General features: G+C 45.0%; 1 protein-coding gene across 2 annotated transcripts in view; it reads left to right on the top strand.

Moving 5' to 3' along the window:
- The window catches only part of TULP1 (TUB like protein 1), a 101408-nt gene extending 83799 nt beyond the window's left edge, over window positions 1-17609 (top strand). For both annotated transcript variants that reach the window (XM_082245335.1, XM_082245336.1), the window contains exons 11-13: window positions 14954-15052; window positions 15725-15896; window positions 17466-17609. In XM_082245335.1, the coding sequence (XP_082101461.1) occupies window positions 14954-15052; window positions 15725-15896; window positions 17466-17599 (405 nt within the window). In that variant the 3' untranslated portion in view covers window positions 17600-17609. The remainder of the gene's footprint in view (window positions 1-14953; window positions 15053-15724; window positions 15897-17465) is intronic.
- The last annotated feature ends 2173 nt before the right edge of the window (window positions 17610-19782 follow it).

Genomic DNA, 19782 nt, shown 5'->3' on the forward strand with positions numbered 1-19782 from the left:
GAAACCTTGCAAGCAGACCTGAACAAAATAACGGGGTGGGCAACTACATGGCAGATGAGGTTTAATGTTGATAAATGTAAAGTAATGCACTTGGGGGCCAGAAACCAGAAAGCAAGCTACTCACTAGGGGGGGAACCTCTGGGTGAGTCTAGGATGGAAAAGGACTTGGGGGTACTGGTAGACAACAAGCTTGGCAGTGGCATGCAATGCCAAGCCGCCGCAAGCAAAGCCAACAGAATACTGGGATGTATAAAAAAGGGGATTCACTCCAGAAATAAAGAGATTATTCTCCCACTCTACAAGACTCTGGTCCGGCCACATCTGGAGTATGCTGTCCAATTCTGGGCACCGGTCCTCAGGAAGGATGTGCTGGAATTGGAGAAAGTCCAGAGAAGGGCAACAAAAATAATTAGGGGAATGGAGGACATCAGCTATGAGGAAAGACTACAAGCACTGAACCTTTTCTCTCTGGAGAAAAGACGATTGAGGGGGGATATGATATCAATGTACAAATACTGTACTGGTGACCCGAGCATAAGGAACAAACTATTCAGAGAAAGGAGATACAATAAGACACGTGGCCACTCACTAAAACTTGAGGAAAGGCTTTTCAACCTTAAAGTGCGTAAGGGGTTCTTCACTGTAAGAATGGTAAGGATGTGGAATTCTCTTCCACAAGCAGTCGTATCAGCAGGGAGCATTGATAGTTTCAAAAAACTATTAGATGGACACCTTAAAGACCACAACATACAGGGGTATGCAATGTACGGTTAAAAGCAAACACACACACACACGCATCATAGGTTGAACTGGATGGACTGATGTCTTTTTTCAACCTCACTAACTATGTAACTATGTAACCTATGGTCAATCTAAATGCTACAGCTTATTTGTAGTAATGTTCACTCATCTACACAAATGGAGTATTCATTCCAGTTCTGGTCGCCAGTCCTCAGGAGGGATGTGTTGGAGCTGGGGAGAGTCCAGAGAAGGGCAACTAAACTGATTAGGGGATTGGAGTACCTTAATTATGAAGAGCGTCTGCAATCGCTTGATTTATTCTCCCTGGAGAAGAGACGCCTGAGGGGGGACATGATAGCGATTTTTAAATATCTCAATGGGGATCTCAGCTTAGAAAAAAAGCTGTTCAGTCGAAGGCATTGCATGAGGACTCGGGGGCATACAATGTGATTAGAGGAGAAGTGTTTTAACCTCAGGCAACGTGGGGGGTTCTTTACTGTTAGGGCTACAAGATTGTGGAATTCTCTGCCACAAGAGGTGGTTTCTGCGGGTAGTATGGTGGCTTTCAAAAGACTCTTAGACGTACATCTCAAGGATCAGAACATTCAGGGGTATGTGAGATGATTACAGCCACACACACCTACACAGGTTGAACTGGATGGACTGTTGTCTTTATTCAACCTTACCTACTATGTAACTATGTAACAAATCAACTTTCCACCACTGTGCATGGACATGGCAAAGAATAACCTCAAAGGACAACTTCTATTACCTTCATTGATTAACAATTTTTCCTTTACATTTCCTGGTACATCATGGTAGCATTGTCTCCTCAAGCGTATAGGCTCCATCATCTCAGATCTGGCTAATTATAAATTTGTGATGATTAGTGACTGCAGCATGCTACTTTCTAGCATCACCTATTCGCTGGTTAAGAGGGCTGGAAATGAAGTCCCTTATCTTAACATCATGCCTGGCCAAGTACAGCCTTTCCATACTGAGGTTTTCCTTGTGCAGCCCCTAAATGGGATTTTATGGGAGAGCCCATTTATGTGGTTAGAGTGGGGGGGGGGGGGGGAGTGAAAAATTGAGGCTTTAAGGGGTTATCCAATAAAATACAAAACAGACAACTTATAACAACTATAACAGGCCTAGCTTTAGCAGCTCATTCCTACGTAAAATACCATATATCATAAATCTAAGCTGAATAACCATCACTTTCTTAAAACACTGTGCTGTGACAGTTATTAGCATGAAAATAAGTAGGGTGATTGGAAAGTAGCTGGATTTAAAAGGAAATCCATGCACTATCTGCAAAGAAAGCTGGAAATCAAAAGAGAAATTGAGGATTTTTTTTTTTTTTGGATCATGCTTACCTAGGTGCATTTAGCATTGGTTCGATGGTGCAACTGTCCCCCACCAGCTCTAAGGCTGAGAACCGAGCAATCAAAAACAGCTCATCACTCAGTTCTCAGTACTCCGTGGGCAGAGCTGGTGACTGTCAGTCACCGGCTCTCTGCTCTGCCCGTCCTGCGCTTACTGGAGCGCTGGGCTGTGCAAGAGGAGGGAGCTGCTGGCTCCGGCTCTCAGAGGCTCGCTGAGAGGCTGAGCCAGGTGCTAGTCCAGGGATCTGAGTGGATCCCGACCATATGGTTGTAATCTTTCCCCGGCCTGGACTGGCTCTGTGACATAAGCTGACAGCAAGCTTCAGCCTGCTGTATGCTGAAAACAGGTCACAGGAGTGCAGAACAAACTCCACTCCTGTGATTCACAAGAGAAGTACAGCCAAACAAACTTTGGCTGTACTTCTCAGTTAATGCAGTTGTAAGTCCTTACATATAAACTGACTGGCCTCAGGTGGTTCACAGACAAAAAACACATCCTTCTACATAAGTTGTACCTTTTTATTTGCAGCCCTACCCACAGTCTTCCAAAACACCTTTTACACAGCATCTCTCAGCTCTGAAAAGCAGGATGGAGGGATCTGAAGTCTCACACTGCAGAGCGCAGTGAGGAGAGCTCTGAGCCCTGAATGAAGGGAAGGCACAAGCCCTTCTCTCACAGTACACAGGGAACATGCATAGCCGTGTCTGTCAATCACAGACTGTGTGCTGGAGCTCTCCTCACAGTCACCACTTATCTCGTGGAGTCATAAAAAGCAGTCAGAGATTACAGAAGTGCAGATAACAGTTAGGCACCAGAGAGAAATCTCACTCAGGTATTTGAATAGTATACAATATAGAAAGATGTGCTTTGTTCATATTTCATGTCTGAGGTTTGCAACCACTTTATTTGGTTAGAAATCCTGTCTGGAGGAAGAGTGTATTTTGCTATAGATAGTAAAGCTGCATAGGTAGCACCCTTCTAGTTAGGTGCTACTAAATTTTGTTTATTTTTGCGCTTCAGTAAAATCAGTGGAGCTGGGTTTGATTGTCACAGGTTGTTCTGTGCTCTGCAGCTGCAGGCTTGCCTAATTTCCTGTGTATTCCAGAACGTGCTGGAACATAGTGGGCTGAAAGGGGCAAATCCTGGGCTGATAATTCAAACTGCCTCAGCCAATCCCTGGTCAGGAGAGTGACCAGCAGGGGGCTGAGGAGGTATAAACAGTCTGTGGCCTAGGACCGCAGGGTCCTTTGCCAGTGGGATAATGACCAAGCCTGGAGGGGCTGTTTGCCCTCCAGGGTGATCCAGTGGAGTATGCAGGAAGTTCTGTATGGTCCCAGCTCAGGTAGAGCTGGAGAACCAACTACCAAAGCTGCAGGAACAGTTGGAGCAAAGTCTGTGGAGGATTTGACTGAGAAGCTCACTGTACAGAGTCTGGCTGACACTGGAAGGAGACATCCATTTTTTTGGGGACACAGTGAGGAGAGGCCTGACAGAAATTCTGGAAAGAGACTGTTGCTCCCTGCGCTATGTTGCTGAAGAGACCGTTCTATGCTGACATCAGCAACTCCTACAGGGGTAGTGCTACCTCTCGATTTGCTGGCCAGGGCTATGTCTAGTGTGGGATCCCTCTGTGCTCAGTTTGTACATATTTTTCCATCCTGAAAGTCTTTTCTGCAAGACGTTAACCGTTGCAAGATAGTGTCCTCAACCAAGTTTGTTCTAGTTCTCAGTATCCCAATGCTCCCCCTAATCCCTATCCAAGTTCTTCAAAAATAAAAACCACAAAAAGACACAATCTGTTTGGTTACTGTATAGAGAGACTGAGAAAATACCGTGTGCCTGGCTGACGTGCACCAAATAAGAAAAAGAACATGGGGTCTGTGCTACAGAAAACAATATGTAACTAGTTGCTGTTGTGATTATTTATTCCCATCTGGTGATATGTGGCAGTGGGCATGCAGTGGTGTTTATTTCATAGCATATGTGATCAGCATACACTATATTACCAAAAGTATTGGGATGCCTGCCTTTGCACGTACATGAACTTTAATGGAATCCCAGCCTTAGTAAATAGGGTTCAATATTGAGTTGGCCCTCCCTTTGCAGCTATAACAGCTTCAACTCTTCTGGGAAGGCTGTCCACAAGGTTTAGGAGTGTGTCTATGGGAGTTTTTGACCATTCTTCCAGAAGTGTATTTGTGAGGTCAGGCACTGATGTGGACAAGAAGGCCTGGCTCGCAGTCTCCGCTCTAATTCATCCCAAAGCCATCCTATCGGGTTGAGTTCAGGACTGTGCAGGCCAGTCAAGTGCCTCCACCCCAAACTGGCTCGTCCATGTCTTTATAGACCTTGCTTTGTGCACTGGTGCACAGTCATGTTGGAACAGGAAGGGGCCATCCCCAAACTGTTCCCACAAATGTCTTGGTATGTGGACGCCTTAAGAGTTCCCTTCACTTGAACTAAGGGGGCCAAGCCCAAACCCTGAAAAACAACCCCACACCATAATGCCCCATCCACAAAATGATTTGGACCAAGGTCCATAAAGACATGGATGAGCAACTTTGTGGTGGAGGAACTTTTGCAAAAGCATTCGATTACAGTTCCCCATAAACACTTCTTGGATGAAAAACTGGTTACAGGGGCGCTTCCAAAGAGTAGTGTTTAATAACGTGTACTCTGGAGTGGTAAGTGGGGTACCACAAGGTTCTGTCTTGGGATGAATTCTGTTTAATTAATTCATAAATGATATAGAGGATGGGATACATAGCGCAATGTCAGTTTTTGAGGATGATACAAAAATAATCAGGGCAATAACTTCACAGCAGGATATTGAAATTTTACAGAAAGACCTGAACAAAATAATGGAGTGGGCAACTACATGGCAAATGAGGTTTAACCACTTAAAGACCGAAAGATTTTACCCCCTCAATGACTAGGCCATTTTTTGCAATACGGCACTGCGTTATTTTAACTGACAATTGCGTGGTCGTGCGCCACTGTACCAAAATAAAATTGATGTCCTTTTTTTTCCCCCACAAATAGAACTTTCTTTTGGTGGTATTTGAACACCTCTGTGTTTTTTTATTTTTTGTTCTTTAAAAAAAGGAGGGACAATTCTGAAAAAAAAAAAACAATATTTTTTACTATTTGCTCTAAAACATTCCCAATAAAAAAAAATCAAAACATCTAATTTTTTCATTAATTTAGGTCAATATGTATTCTGCTTTATATTTTTTAGTAAAAAAAATCCCAATAAGTGTATATTGATTGGTTTGCGCAAAAGTTATCGCATATACAAACTAGGGGATAGATTTATGTCAGTTTTTTTTTTTTTACTAGTAATGGCAGTGATCAGCGATTTTTAGTGGGACTGCAACATTGCGGCGGACAGATCGGACACCTGACACTTTTGAGGGGACCAGTGCCACTAATACAGTAATCAGTGCTAAAAATATGCACTGTTACTGTACTAATGACACTGGCAGGGAAGGGGTTAACACCAGGGGCGCTCAAAGGGTTAAGTGTGCCCCTAGGGGGTGCTTTCTAACTGTATGGGGGTTGACCTCACTGGATGAACACAGAGACCTGTGTTCCTAAATAGGAGGAACACAGGATCCTTGTGTTCATCTCTGACAGAATAGTGGTCTGCCTTGTTTACATCGGCAGACCGCCGTTCTGTCTTCATGGGGAGCGATCGCGGGTGGCCAGCAGACATTGCGTCCGCTGGACCCGCTGGTTGGCTCTCCTGCTGGCCAATCGACACGTGGGCGCGATCCCCCACTTTCTGTTACACAAAGCGATGTACAGGTACATCGTTTTAGGTAATAGAGCCGACCTGCTGCAGTAAAACTACGGCGGCTGGTCGGCAAGTGGTTAATGTGGAGAAATGTAAAATAATGCACTTGGGGACTAAGAACATAAAAGCAAACTACTCACTGGGGGGGAGAACCTCTGGGGGAGGCAAGGATGGAGAAAGATTCGGGGGTCCTAGTGGAAGACAGACTGTACAACAGCATGCAATGTCAAGCTTCAGCTACCAAAGCCAGCAGAAATTAGCGAGCATAAAAAAAGGGGATATACTCCAGAGATAAAAACTATAATCCTGCCACTTTTAAAATTAAAACTGTATAAACTTATATTTATAGGATGGCCCAGTCTTAAAGCAGAGTTCCGGGCACAGAATCGTTTTTTTTTTTTTTCAATCTCCCCCTAACAATCACCCTTACACATCGATACATCCGCTAATCCTGGTTAGAATGGTGAAATAATGAGTTTGCAAGAATAAAATCTTACTTTATATAATTTCTGATGTGCGGCGCCATCTTTGTTGTGGATTGCCGAGTCCGTTGTGGGGAAATGTCTTCCCTTCTTCCTGATTCCAGTGGGCGTAGGCCTGTGAGTCAAGAAATGAGAACAGTGGTCGGCCGCCCATGTGACTGCAAAGTGCATCATGGGAGGGCCGAGGAAGAGCTCCCAGGACGCATTGCGGCAGGAAGTGACGAGGAGAGCCGAGGCACAGGAGGGAGGAAGTCCTTTGAAAGGTGAGTATACAAACCTCTGTAAACAGGTAAGTGAAAAAAAAAAAACTATGGGAATATCCAATTCTGACTCAGCGGAGAGTAAGGAATACAATGCAGTAATTATTAGAAATTGAATTTTGTGCCCGGAACTCCGCTTTAACTTCAATCTAATGAATGAAGAAGATGTAAGACCTAAAAACTTAGTTTCGCAAAACCTACAAATGGTGAGCTAAACTAGTTATTCAGTTGGCTATGTCAGGCAGTTGCAACAGAAAACTGAGACTGGTGTGCTTTTCCGCCATTGTAGTCTGCTTTAGGCTTTGAGTTGCCGTCCAGGAGTAGGAATGTTCTCTGTTATCTTTTTCAGCAGCGACTTAGCAGCCTCGCAACCTAAACTAACAGCAGGTTTACTGCAAAAAGCCAGTGTTTTTGTTAAATTTGGCAATTATTTGCTCCACAGTGCCCGAAGCTGCACAAACCAGTGAGAGGCTGTTTTAAAGCTCAGTTACTGCTTGTACAAAAACATAAGGACTACAATTATCCAGCCTGTCTTCAGGTTAATTGTGACAGGTAGAAAAAAAGGGGGGGAGGGGAATGGAAAAATCCTTGGGAAAGGATTCACCGCCTAGTATCAAGACTGGAAATGACACCATAATTTGAATACCTTACGGTAGTTTAACCGGTGAGCCAAGCAACTGGAACAATATACTGAAAAACAACACAAAAGGAGTTGCAAGAATTGGCTCAAACACAGGTATTTGAAAAAGTGAAAAACGTACTTTATTAAGGTGAAGACAATAAAATTAATTCATACATCAATTAAATAAAAAATTATAAATTGAAGGATTGTTCAGGAGCCCATGAATTGTGAATCAATAAATAAAAACTTCGTCCCAGCTCATGAAACACACACACATAAAATTGCTTCGACAGCTCCACCCCACCCACACCACAACCGCACACCAAAAACCTACTCCTCCCAAAGGCCAAAAATAGTCCCTCAAATAAAGAAGGTAATCATGGAGATGTACTGATTCCAAAGAATTCAGGATTGGGTTGAATATGATAACTCTTGGAAGAATTTGTAATGGAGAGAAAACAGTCCAGAAATTGTAAATGGGCCTAAGGTCACCAATCAGAGTCTTGAAGTGCAGAAATTGACAGACTCAGATTCTCCTAGAGTTGGAAAAGCAGGAGTTGCAATTCGGTTAATTGAAAACAGTAATCATGAAAATTTGGCACTATTAATGGAGTGTGGCAAATATGACGCCAGACAAAGCCTGGGAATATAGGCAAAAATAGTGAAGAAACACATACATTTCCAAAGGATCTTCAGGCTATTGCTTCAAGCATGTTAATATAGAAATTTAATGGCCTCAATGCTCCACTTATCACATATCACTGGTGATGCATAGAGATCGTCCACAGTCACCTTGAACCAGAGGAGTAAAAAGGACAGTCCAGACAATCTCCTGGTAAAGGAGGCAATACTCCTGGTGTGTCTTGAATGCAGGGTTAGGTCTAATAATCTCTTACCAGTGACATGAGTGAAAAGGGAGAGGCCAATTGGCAATTGCAAGTTTGAAATTCCGTATAGCAGACCAAGCCGTTTCCCCAGGGCTTACCATACCAGGATGTCCCAGCAAGGCAATGCGGAGGGCGTCTGTATTTCACGAACCGTAAAAGAACTTCTGGTTCTGATTCCAAGTGCCGAAATTGGTGCGGGTTTTCAAGCAAAAGGGTGAGTCCCCGAGTAGTAGGACAAATTGAAGCAATGGCGGTGGCCGGACCGATATCTTGAATAGCGGTGGCAGGGTGGAGGCCCTAGCATGGGGCAGAGCAGTAGGCAAGCCACGTGTGACGTCAACGCGTTTCACGTGACCCAGCATTTTTTAATTTATTGATTTACAATTCATGGGCTCCTGAACAATCGTTCAGTTTATTATTTTTTTATTAAATTGATGTATGAATTAATTTTATTGTCTTCACTTTAATAAAGTATGTTTTTCACTTTTTCAAATACCTGTGTTTGAGCCAATAATTGCAACTCCTTTTGTGTAATTGTAACAGTTAAATAACTAATAACAGAGCTAAAATAAATTTGTTACTAACATTTCTTCAGATTTGTCTAAAGTGCATTTAGAGCAGTGTTTCTTAATCTTTGTTCAGGCAAGGCAACCTTTAAAATTATGGAAATCTCGAGGCACCCTCTAAAATTATGGACAGTCTCGAGGCACCCCATTCTAAAATGTAAAAACTATTATAATAGTTTTACATAATGCAGCAACATCCACACATACGACGTCCAAACATCAGAGGTGATTTATTCTTCCAAAGCAATTACACTTTTGCAAACAGGTACTGACTAGTATTCCAATGTTTCTCTTCTCCTTTAGTTTTTCCCCATCAATCAGCTAATGTGACACCAAAGCTGGTGGAGAAAGGCAAGGGAGGGTTAAACAGGGATGATATGCAGGCAACTGACATCCTCTATCAACTGACAATGTCATTGGTCGTTAGAACCCCACCAGCTAGAAGGTTGTAATGGTGCACAATAAAACCTGTGGCTTTGTGTAACTAAAAGGTAGGATTCATCCACCCACTGGCTAATAAATGGATTTTTGTAAAATCTTACCGTAAAATCCTTTTCTCTTAAGCTCATTGACAGACGTAGTCCTCGTTGATTAATAACAACTCGGGTTATACTGCCCTCTACAGGAGTAGGACTAGACAGGAAAGAAAACATTCTGGCCACACCTTAGGGGCAGTCCCAGAGGGTATATCCTCTCTCTCTCTGCTACAGCAAATCAGTTATGTCACAAAGCAGTGTTTAGAGAATTTAACCCAACCCAACTCAAAAACAGAGGGGCGGGTACTACGTCTGTCAATGAGCTTAAGAGAAAAGGATTTTATGGTAAGATTTTACAAAAATCCATTTTTCTCTGTCGCTCATTGACAGACGTAGTCCTCGTTGATTAATAACAACTCGGGACGTCCCAAAGCAGTACCACAAATGAGGGGTGGGAAAATGGAAATCAAAATCCAATCTAGAAGGCCCAACCGGTGCCAACTAGAAGTTTTAAAGGCTCATCAATCACACGATGAGACTCAACTGAAATTCCAACGGAAAAATACCCTCGAGGTAGACCACCGGTCTCCTCAAATTGCGGCCTGCAAAACCTTGCGGCCAAATGAGGCATCCGCCGATGCCATCACATCAACTTTATAAAATTTCGTAAAGGTATGTACCGACGACCAGGTGGCCGCCTTGCACACCTGGACCACTGACGCCTGATGGCGGTAGGCCCAGGAAGTACTGAGCGCTCGAGTGGAGTGCGCCTTAACAGGGAACGGAGGATTCCGACCCTTAATAGAATAAGCCTGTACCACCGTCTGTCTGATCCATTTGGAGATAGTCGCGGCAGATGCAGGCAAGACCTTTCTGGGGCCATCCGTGATCACAAAAAGTGAATCCGTCTTACGGAACGTTTCCGTAGCCTTCAGGTATACCCTGATTGCCCGAACCACATCCAAGGAATGCAACGCATATTCCCGAGGATGATTGGGCTGAGGACACAAGGAAGGTAGCACAATATCTTCATTCAGATGAAAGTCTGAAACCACCTTAGGAAGAAAGGATGGCTTCGGATGAAGAACTACCTTATCCCTATGAACCACTAGATATGGGGAATGGCATGATAATGCAGCCAGTTCTGACACCCTGCGTGCAGAAGTGATAGCCACCAAGAAGGCCACCTTCTGGGATAATGTAAGCAAGGGAATTTCCCTGATATTTTCAAAGGGAGGTTTCTGCAGAACCGACAAAACCAAATTAAGATCCCAGGGTGGTAAGGGCACGCGGACTGGCGGAGCCATGTGCCGCACCCCCTGGATGAAATTCCGCACCAAGGAATGAGTAGCCAAAGGCTTCTGAAAGAAGATTGCTAATGCTGAAACCTGACCCTTGATGGTGCTCAAGGATGGTTTCTGCTCAACCCCCTTTTGCAGGAAAGCCAAGATTCGGGTCACCGAATAGGTACGTGGGGGAAATCCCAAAGATTCACACCACGCAATATAAGTCTTCCATGTGCGATAATAGACTTTGCTGGAAGTCGCTTTCCTTGCTTTAATTAGAGTAGGAATAACTGAAGCTGACAACCCTCTGTCCTTCAGTACCTGGGTCTCAATGGCCAGGCCATTAAAACCAGAGACTGTAAAGCACGATGGAAGATCGGTCCTTGAGACCGCAGATCCTCCCTGAGAGGAGGTCTCCAAGGAGCGTTCGCGACTAGCATGTCCAAGTCGGCCTGACCGGCCTGACGAGGCTAGCCTAGAATTTCCAGGATAACTGGAGTTCCCTCCATCTCTATCCTGCGGAGAAATCTCAGCAGCAACTTGAGAGGGGGGAAGACGTATAGTAGATGATACTGCCTTTATAGGCCGTTCAGCGCGTCTGCTAGAGGATCGCGGGCGCGCGTTACCAACCTCCGCGCCTTCCTGTTGAGCCGATATGCCAACAGATCCACCTCCGGGTTGCTCTGATGAAGACACAGATGGTGAAATCCTTGGTGATCAACCTAAGTCATCACCCTGATATTGTCTGACTGGATCCGAACCAGGCTGCCCTAGAGCTGCTTGGTCCAGGCAATCCGACAAAGTCTGATCGCTCTCTGTTCCCACACATTTATCAGAAACTTGATTCTTATCAGGAGTGATGATTTCTCCTGGTTGAGCATTAGAGACCGAAGTCACCAGACTAGAGGCTCCTTGGTCTGTTTGCTCAACCGGATCCGATTCCTGTAAGGAACTGAGACTAATCTTTGGAAAAGGTAAAGAAAATGATCTGTTCAGGGAACGGGAACTACCGCTCCCTGTAGCACCTAAATGTTGGAAGGGAAGAATCGCACCGGTAGCAGTGATCGATACTCGATCTTGTATCCTGATCGTATGATCTCCTGAACCCCTGAAGGCTCTAGCTCTGAATGCCGGTGAAGACGTCCCCCCACCCTCAAGCCGGGTGGGGGCGCACCTTCAGGCTGTATTAGCCTTAACTTCAGGTTTGGCTGAGTCGGCCTTTTGTTTGCCCGACCAGCGCCTCTTGAACCCTCCTAGAGGGGCTTTGCCTTTCCCGTTCGCCCCAGCGGAGCGAACGAACCCTTTATGAGCGGCAAAGAAAGGTCCACGCTTGTTACGAGGTCCTTTAGCTTTAGCAGCCTGCGGCAAAAAAGTGCTCTTGCCCCCAGTGACATCCTTAATGATCTCATCTAGGGTGGCCCCAAATAGGCGATTCCCCTGAAAGGGGAGATTCGCCAAGGCTTTTTTGGAACCTAGATCCGCCGACCAGCATTTTAACCACAGCACACGTCTGAGGATTACCGCTGACATCGATGCATGCCCTAACAAGGGGGTGGCATCCAGGGCTGCGTCACAGACGAACTGCAGTCCTTGTATAATTTGTTCCATCAAATCAGATGCTGCCTGGCTCCCCTTTAGGTCCTGGCGCACCAATCTTGCCCATTCCGTTAATGTCTGTGAAACTAAACCAATGACAATCACTGGTCTAAAGGCTGACCCTATCAGGGAAAAAATAGTGCGGGACTCCGCTTCCATCTTCTGATCCACCGGATCCTTAAAGGACGGAGCGTCCTCCAACGGGATAACAGTGGCTTTATTCAGTCTGTAAATAGGTGGATCCACCACTGGTGGTACCGTCCATTTCTTAATGAGGGATTCCTCAAACGGATAGCGTCTAGCAATGCGCTTGGAAACAGTAAAGGTACGTTTTGCATGATCCCATTCCTCTTTAATTTTATTACCAAAACATTTGGGTAAGGGAAAAAGCTTCGCCGTCTTGGTAGGTTTACTAGTACCAAAGGGAATTTCCATCTCGGTTGCCTCTGCCGGTAAAACCTCAAGTCTTAAGGTTTCCCGGACCGACACAACTAGTGCGTCCACCAATGCTTCTTCTTGTGCTATGGCGGAGGCAGGAACGTCCTCCTCACTGTCTGAGGGAACTTTACCTGAGACAACAGCCCCTGCAGAGGGACCTGCAGCTGCAATGACCATCTCAGAATCTGAAGCATCAGATGAAATAGGGGTAGGCGGGGGTCGCTTTCTTGACCCCCGTCCCTGACAAGCCATCTCCACCCGAGACACCAAAGACTCCAAAACTGCTGTGAATGTATCAATACTCTGTGAACTGGAGGGTCCTGTGGCCACCTCGAGGGGATCAGGTGGGGGTACCTGTGTGGCAGGGTCCATGATTATTCCAGACACTTGCCGGGAAAAAATAATTTGCCAAAAAAAAATAAAACTTTTTTTTTTTTTCTTTAGACCCCCAGCGCCACAGCGCCCTCAGTGTTACCTGCTTAGGGACCCCTACAGAGAGAGAGAGAGAGAGAGAGACCCCAAGGCTCACCACTTGATACTCAGAAGTTTCAATACAACCTGTTCCAGCACTGTCTATTACAGACAGGAAGTCTTTGGCTGGCTTTCCCGGGTAAAAGGAGGCGGCTCCGCCCCTTTGCACGCCTTCCGGCGCCTCCCCCTAGCTCCTCGAAGTGTTTGGTCACCTCAAACATGGCCGCCCCCATGCTGGAGACACGAGGCTACGCCGGGTAAAAGGAGACGGCTCCGCCCCTTTACACGCCTTCCGGCGCCTCCCCATAGCTCCTCGAGGTGTTTGGTCACCTCAAACATGGCTGCCCCCATGCTGGAGACACGAGGCTATGCCAATATGGCGGGCCTCGTGCGATCTGCAAGACAATGGCGGCGGCCTGTGTAGGATAGCGGCGGCTAGCAGCGGCCTGCGGGATGTCTATATTCGGCCTGGCGGCCTGCGGGAGTGCCTCGGCCCCCCAACCTTCACCCTGAATGGCGATAAGCCTGGCCGGCGGTACAGGACCCTGGTGGGCCGCATGCGGTCCGTGGGCCGTCGGGAGGCAGCCCTCTGTCCTTCTGGAAGTGACCGTTTGCTGGAGGAATGGCGATCTGGACTGCAGTGACTCAGGCATAGGCATCGGCCTGTGTACACCTCTGACAGGTAGGATACCTTTTACTTCAATAGTAATGCCCCTTATAGTACTGCCACTGACTTCAGTCACCCTTACAGTTTTACAATGACCTTAGTCAGCTCCCAAACCAAGCCTCCTGGTTTCTGTTCACAAAAAATCACACTCAAATTGGGGGATCTGTGACCTGTTATAGGATAGAGGGGAGACCCATCCTACCATCCCAGAGAGGGGCCCGCGTCCACCAACAAACCCGACAGGGGGAACATTCTACTCACCATACCGGAACCAGGCGGGCGCCAACTCCTGACAGAACCCCTCTCCACCTGGGTGGGGGGGCTGTCGACCAATACGGACGCCGCGACTCTGTTGGTCATTGGCGTCCAGGCGAGACGTTTAACTCGCAGGGTCAGTCCCCGTCCAGTGGGACTATGTCGCGGCCGACCCAGCGCGGAGCTATGGCCTGCACGCGCTCGTAGGCTGAACTGGGGTGACCACTGGATCTCAACATCCAGCCCGTCGCCCAGTTACAGCTTGCTTGCTTGAAGATCTCCAGGAAACTGGAGAAAAAAGCTGTCAAAAAAAAAAAAATCTTTCTAAAAAAAAAAATCTTTCTAAAAAAAAAAAATCCTGCCAGGACGGAAGATCCTAGCAAGGCATCTAGGTCCCTACTCCTAACTAGACAGAAAAAAACTGATTTGCTGTAGCAGAGAGAGAGAGGATATACCCTCTGGGACTGCCCCTAAGGTGTGACCAGAATGTTTTCTTTCCTGTCTAGTCCTACTCCTGTAGAGGGCAGTATAACCCGAGTTGTTATTAATCAACGAGGACTACGTCTGTCAATGAGCGACAGAGAAATACAGTTTTAGGGCAATTTTTTAGGCATTTTGTCAAGGCACCCCTGAAGAAACCTCAAGGCACCCTGGTCGAAAAGGCTGATTTAGACCGCATTCACATTGATCCGACTTGTCAGCCTGACAAGTTGCGGTCCGTCATGCTCCCATTGTGTAGTACAGGAGCCGTTCTAATAGGAGCGACACAAGTCACTCCGACTTAGAAAAAGGGTCCTGTACTACTTCGGGGCGACCTGGAGGCGACTTGCATAGACATTCATTTTATGAAGTCCGTGCAAGTCGCATGCAGCACGACTTCACAGGTCGCCCTCTAAGTCAGAGCAACCTAGTGTGAACCGAGCCTTAGAGTAATCAATTCCTTTTTGTTATCATCACAAAGTTATTTAGACAAAGTCATGGTCATTTCATGTAAATGGAATAATACTGTGCTTTTTATATACAGGAAACAAATGTTTTGGGTTTTAAAGGTCCTAGAAAAATGACAGTGTTAATACCAGGAATGGATGAAGAATGTGAAAGGGTGCCCATTCGACCACGCAATGTGAGTTAAATAAATGTTTAATTATGTGTTCATATAGAATTTTTTTTTTACTTTTTATTTTTATGAGGTAAAAAAAAAAGCATACATTCAGCAGTTTAAAGAATATGGATGAAATGAAAAGAACTTTAAGCAGTGTTAATTTTGTCAAGGAAACAAACACTATTTTAGTCATCTAAAATAAGACTAAAGCTAAAACAATCACGATAACTAAAATACGACTAAAATTAAAATGGCATTTTAGTCAAAAAACTGACTAAAACCAAATCGAAATTTGATGTCAAAATTAACACTGGTTATATATCACAATGAAATCTGTGTCTGTAGCGTAATAAGTGTAAATAATAAATTATTCAATTTTTACTCCAGGAGTATATAATGAGTTTGGAAATTCTAGAGAAATACCTTAATAATGCACTACAATTTCACTAAACCCATTCGATTAGACGACTAAAATGTACTGGAGATTTTAGTAGACTAAAATACAACTAAAACAATTCAGATGACTAAAACTATAATGGCATTTTAATCAAAAAACTGACTTAAACTAAATTGAAATTTGATGTCAAAATTAACACTGACTTTAAGAACTATTGGCCATACTGCAGTGTTGCCAAATATGTAAATTTAGATGGCATCTTTCCCTTTAATTTAACGGATTTCCCTTCTTTAAAGGACAATGATGGGCTACTGCAGCGATGGCAGAGCAAGAACATGGAGAATGTAATTGAACTCCACAATAAGAGCCCTGTGTGGAACGAGGAAACACAGTCTTATGTGCTCAACTTTCATGGCCGTGTCACCCACCCTTCTATCAAGAACTTTCAGATTGTCCATTCTGATGATCGTAAGACAATTTATTGCTCTCTGACGGACTCTAAATGTAGTATACTTTGTAAATGTAATATCTCAATGGTTTCATACACACATTTAGCATACTGGGACAGATTTTGCCTAACCTAATACAGCAAATGTATAACCTAGGGAAGTTCTAATTGTTCCCCACTCTATCAAAAAAAAAAAAAAAAAAAAATACATGGACATCATTTTAGTAGTTAGCAGTCTGGGTGGCCAGAAAAGGGGGGGGGGGAGCAGGTTTGAAGCTCCCCTCTCTTCTTCCCTTTTGTGCCAGACCAAGCCTTTCTACAGTGAAGGAAAGTTCCTTACAAAGAGGGTGGCAAAGCCTTCCTCCCTTGCCCTAATGTTGAGGGGAAAGGCCTCTTACCTACTTCTGATACCACAAGCAATTTTAGGCCCAAATTTACTAGACAAAGAACGTAGGTAGGTGAAGTGTAAGAACTATAAACTTGGCCAGCTGAAGGGCATTTTAAATAGCAATTTTAGGCCCACATTTACAGAAGACACCGAGCACTGGTAAGGATTTTACTACAAGATTAGGGGACCACAGGTGTAAAATTGGCAAGCAGCAGAAAAATATTCAAGACCAAGGCTAGGCTCAATTTACTTAAGACAAGGAGCACAGGCTGAGCTTTATTGCAAGATTTTTACTACAGGCATTAAAGGAGTTGTAAAGTCAGGAAGGTTTTTATCTTAATGCATTCTATGCATTAAGATAAAAATCCTTCTATGTGTAGCACCCCTAATACCTGTGCCCCTTATCTGTCCACGAGCCCTTTTGCCATCCTGGGACTCACTCTTCCGATTGGCTGAGATACAGCCGGGGAGCCATTGGTGCCCGCTGCTGTCAAAGTTAGTGAACCACTCAGGAGAGAGAGGGGCCAAATGGCAGCTCCATGTCTGAATGGACACACTGAGCTTCAGCTCGGCTCAGGTGCCCCCATAGCAAGCTGCTCGCTGTAGGGGCACTCGATAGGAGGGAGGGGCCAGAAGCAGGAATGAGGGACCCGAGGAGAGGAGGATCCAGGCTGCTTTGTGCAAAACCAACTGTACAGGGGAGGCAAGTATAATATGTTTGGTATTTATTTATTTAAAAAAAATTAACAAGACTTTACAATCCCTTTAAAGTGGTTCCTAAAATAATGAACGTGGTTCCCTGCCGGTGGTCTCTGATCATCCTGTACTGCGAATGCCACCATAACAAGCTGACCGATATGGATATATAGACACAGTGCGGCCCTGAGCCCCCCCCACAGGATTTGATTGATGTAGCGAAGCAGCTACTGGGACATTTTTTACTTTAATCCAGGAACACAGAGTAAAAAATATCTTGACTTACTGAGGGTACTACTGAGGACCATTATGCATACCATACAATGAGAATATCCGAAAAGCTTTTGTGAGACGAGGAATCATGATCCAATTAATGAGTTTCATATTGAAGCTATGTATCAAGACATAAAATAAACGATAATGTAATTGGATCAATGCTGAAAGTAAATCATTTTTTTTTTTTACCAAAAAAGGTTTTTATAATGTTTATCTACTCTTTTTACAGTTGATTATATCATCATGCAGTTTGGTCGTGTAGCAGACGATGCATTCACAATGGACTACAAGTACCCCATGTGTGCAGTTCAAGCTTTTGCTATTGCACTATCCAGTTTTGATGGAAAATTAGCATGTGAATGATAAATAAAGATCCCTATACCTGTATATGTGGTTCTAGAAAAGACTATTTATAATAAAAAGCAAAAAAAAAAAAAGTTATGCTGTGTTTTTTATGTTGTCATTTTACTTTCCTTATCTATAAACAGATTTCAGTTAAGACTGCATGAGTCTATTCTATAAGACAACCTAAAAAGGATAAATAACTACTTCAGTACTAACCTGTAAATAACACTGTTCATTTCCAGTCCATTTTTCATTGCTTTGACATTTTGAATGAGTTAGGTCCCTTTCACACAGTGACCGTTCAGATCTGCCTGTCTGTTTTTTTGGCGGATCTGAACGGTCCCCCCATGCATTCCTATGAGGCATCGGATGTCAGCGGAGACATGTCCGCTGACACCCGATCCGTCAAATCTGGACGGATGGAAACCCTATTTTCCATCCGTCCAGCGGATCGGATGAGAACGGACCGACGGTCCGTTCCTATCCGGTTTCCCCCATAGAGATGCATGGGGAACTGACAGCTGTGTCTCCGCACACAGCGCAGAAACACAGCTGTCATCCTGCTGCTCGATCCCCTGCTGAGAAAAACGGAATCCGTCCGACGGACGGATAGTGTGAAAGGAGCCCAAGTCATGCAACACTGAACCCCAGTGAATTTTATATCTTTTTTTGTCAGATATTTAGTAACTGCTGAGTTTATTTATTATCTAAACAATTGTAGTCTGTTATACCAGTGTTCCACCACTGGTTCTGTGTCCACTGAAGCTGTGGTCCAAGCACTGCTTTAGCCTCTTGCCAACCGTTCTATAGCCAGAAGACTGCTACAGCATGGTCATCCAGTTCTGGGAGGGATGTCCTTCCAGAACCACGCCCCCCCCGCTGTGGCCTTTGGACACAGCTGATCACAGATCAAGGTAAAGGGCCAATCACAGCAGCCCAGATCACAAAGTAAACACACTTGCCGGTTATCGGCAGTCCTTTCCTCATGGGCCGCCACAGCACGAGAACTGGTAACCGGCCAGTGTGAGGGAGGACATATACACTGATAAATCAGAGCATTGATCATCAGTGTCCTGGTTATCAATGCAGCCCCAACAGTGCCCATCAATGGTGGAGAAGGCTCTGGGCGTTCTGGTAGATCATAAGCTTAATAATAACGTGCAATGCCAAGTAATGGTTTCCAAAGTGAGCAAAATCCTTGTATTGAGAGTTATAGATTCCAGAGAGATATTTTACCCCTGTACAAATCATTAGCAAGACCTCATCTGGGATATGCAGTTCAGTTTTGGAACCAGTTCTCAAAAAAGGATATTGTGGAACTGGAGAAAAACCAAAAAAGAAGCGGCATGGAGGACCTCAGCTATGAGAAAGGATTAGAGGAACTGAATTTATTCTCTCTTGAGAAAAGGAGATTATGGGGAGATATGGTCAACATGTATAAATACATAAGTGGTCCATATAAGTGAACTTGATGTTGTTATTCACTTTAAGGTCATCACAGAGGACAAGGGGGCACTCTTTATGTCTGGAGGAAAGGAGATTTAATCTTATTGGTTAAGCTGGATGATCAATGTAATAACCAAACTAACAGTTCAAATGTTTCATTTATCAGCTGTGTCTGGTGGATAGTTAGCTCACAGTCTGACCCAGGTAAACCTCTATTAGTTGAGGGTTGGAGGTGAACCCCGGAGGGATCGACCACCCCAGGGAGTACTCACACCTCACTTACTGTCCAGGAAGGGGCCATCTACTTACTGGTCCAGCACGCATGTGCGTAACACTCCCAAGACAGAACCTCCTTGCCACTGAAGAGGGTGGGGGGGGGGGGAAGGGGGCGGCGATCAGCCAGGGTAACACTGACATGGACTATCATGTGTCCCTGCAAGACGTTTGACTCGCTGGCCACCCGGGTCCAGGATAGGGCCTGTCGCAGCCGGCCCAGCACAGTGGTCTGGTCTGCACGCTGGCCAGACTGTTGGGGGGGGGGCCCCCCCCAAGAACCACTGGATCTAGATTATCCAGCCCATTGCCCAGTCCTGCGTGATCTACAATCAACTGCCGGAGAAAGAAAGGAAAAAACCAGGATAAAGAAAAAAAAAGGCTCTCTGCATACAGGATCAAGCAGCCTTTTTACACAATGGGGAGGGTTAACCCTTTAGGTTTCACAGTGAGTATAACAAGCATGCTGATTTCACTGTTGT

This window comes from Pelophylax lessonae (genome assembly GCF_965119305.1).
Source record: "Pelophylax lessonae genome assembly, chromosome: 2".
Classification (NCBI taxonomy): Eukaryota; Metazoa; Chordata; class Amphibia; order Anura; family Ranidae; genus Pelophylax; species Pelophylax lessonae.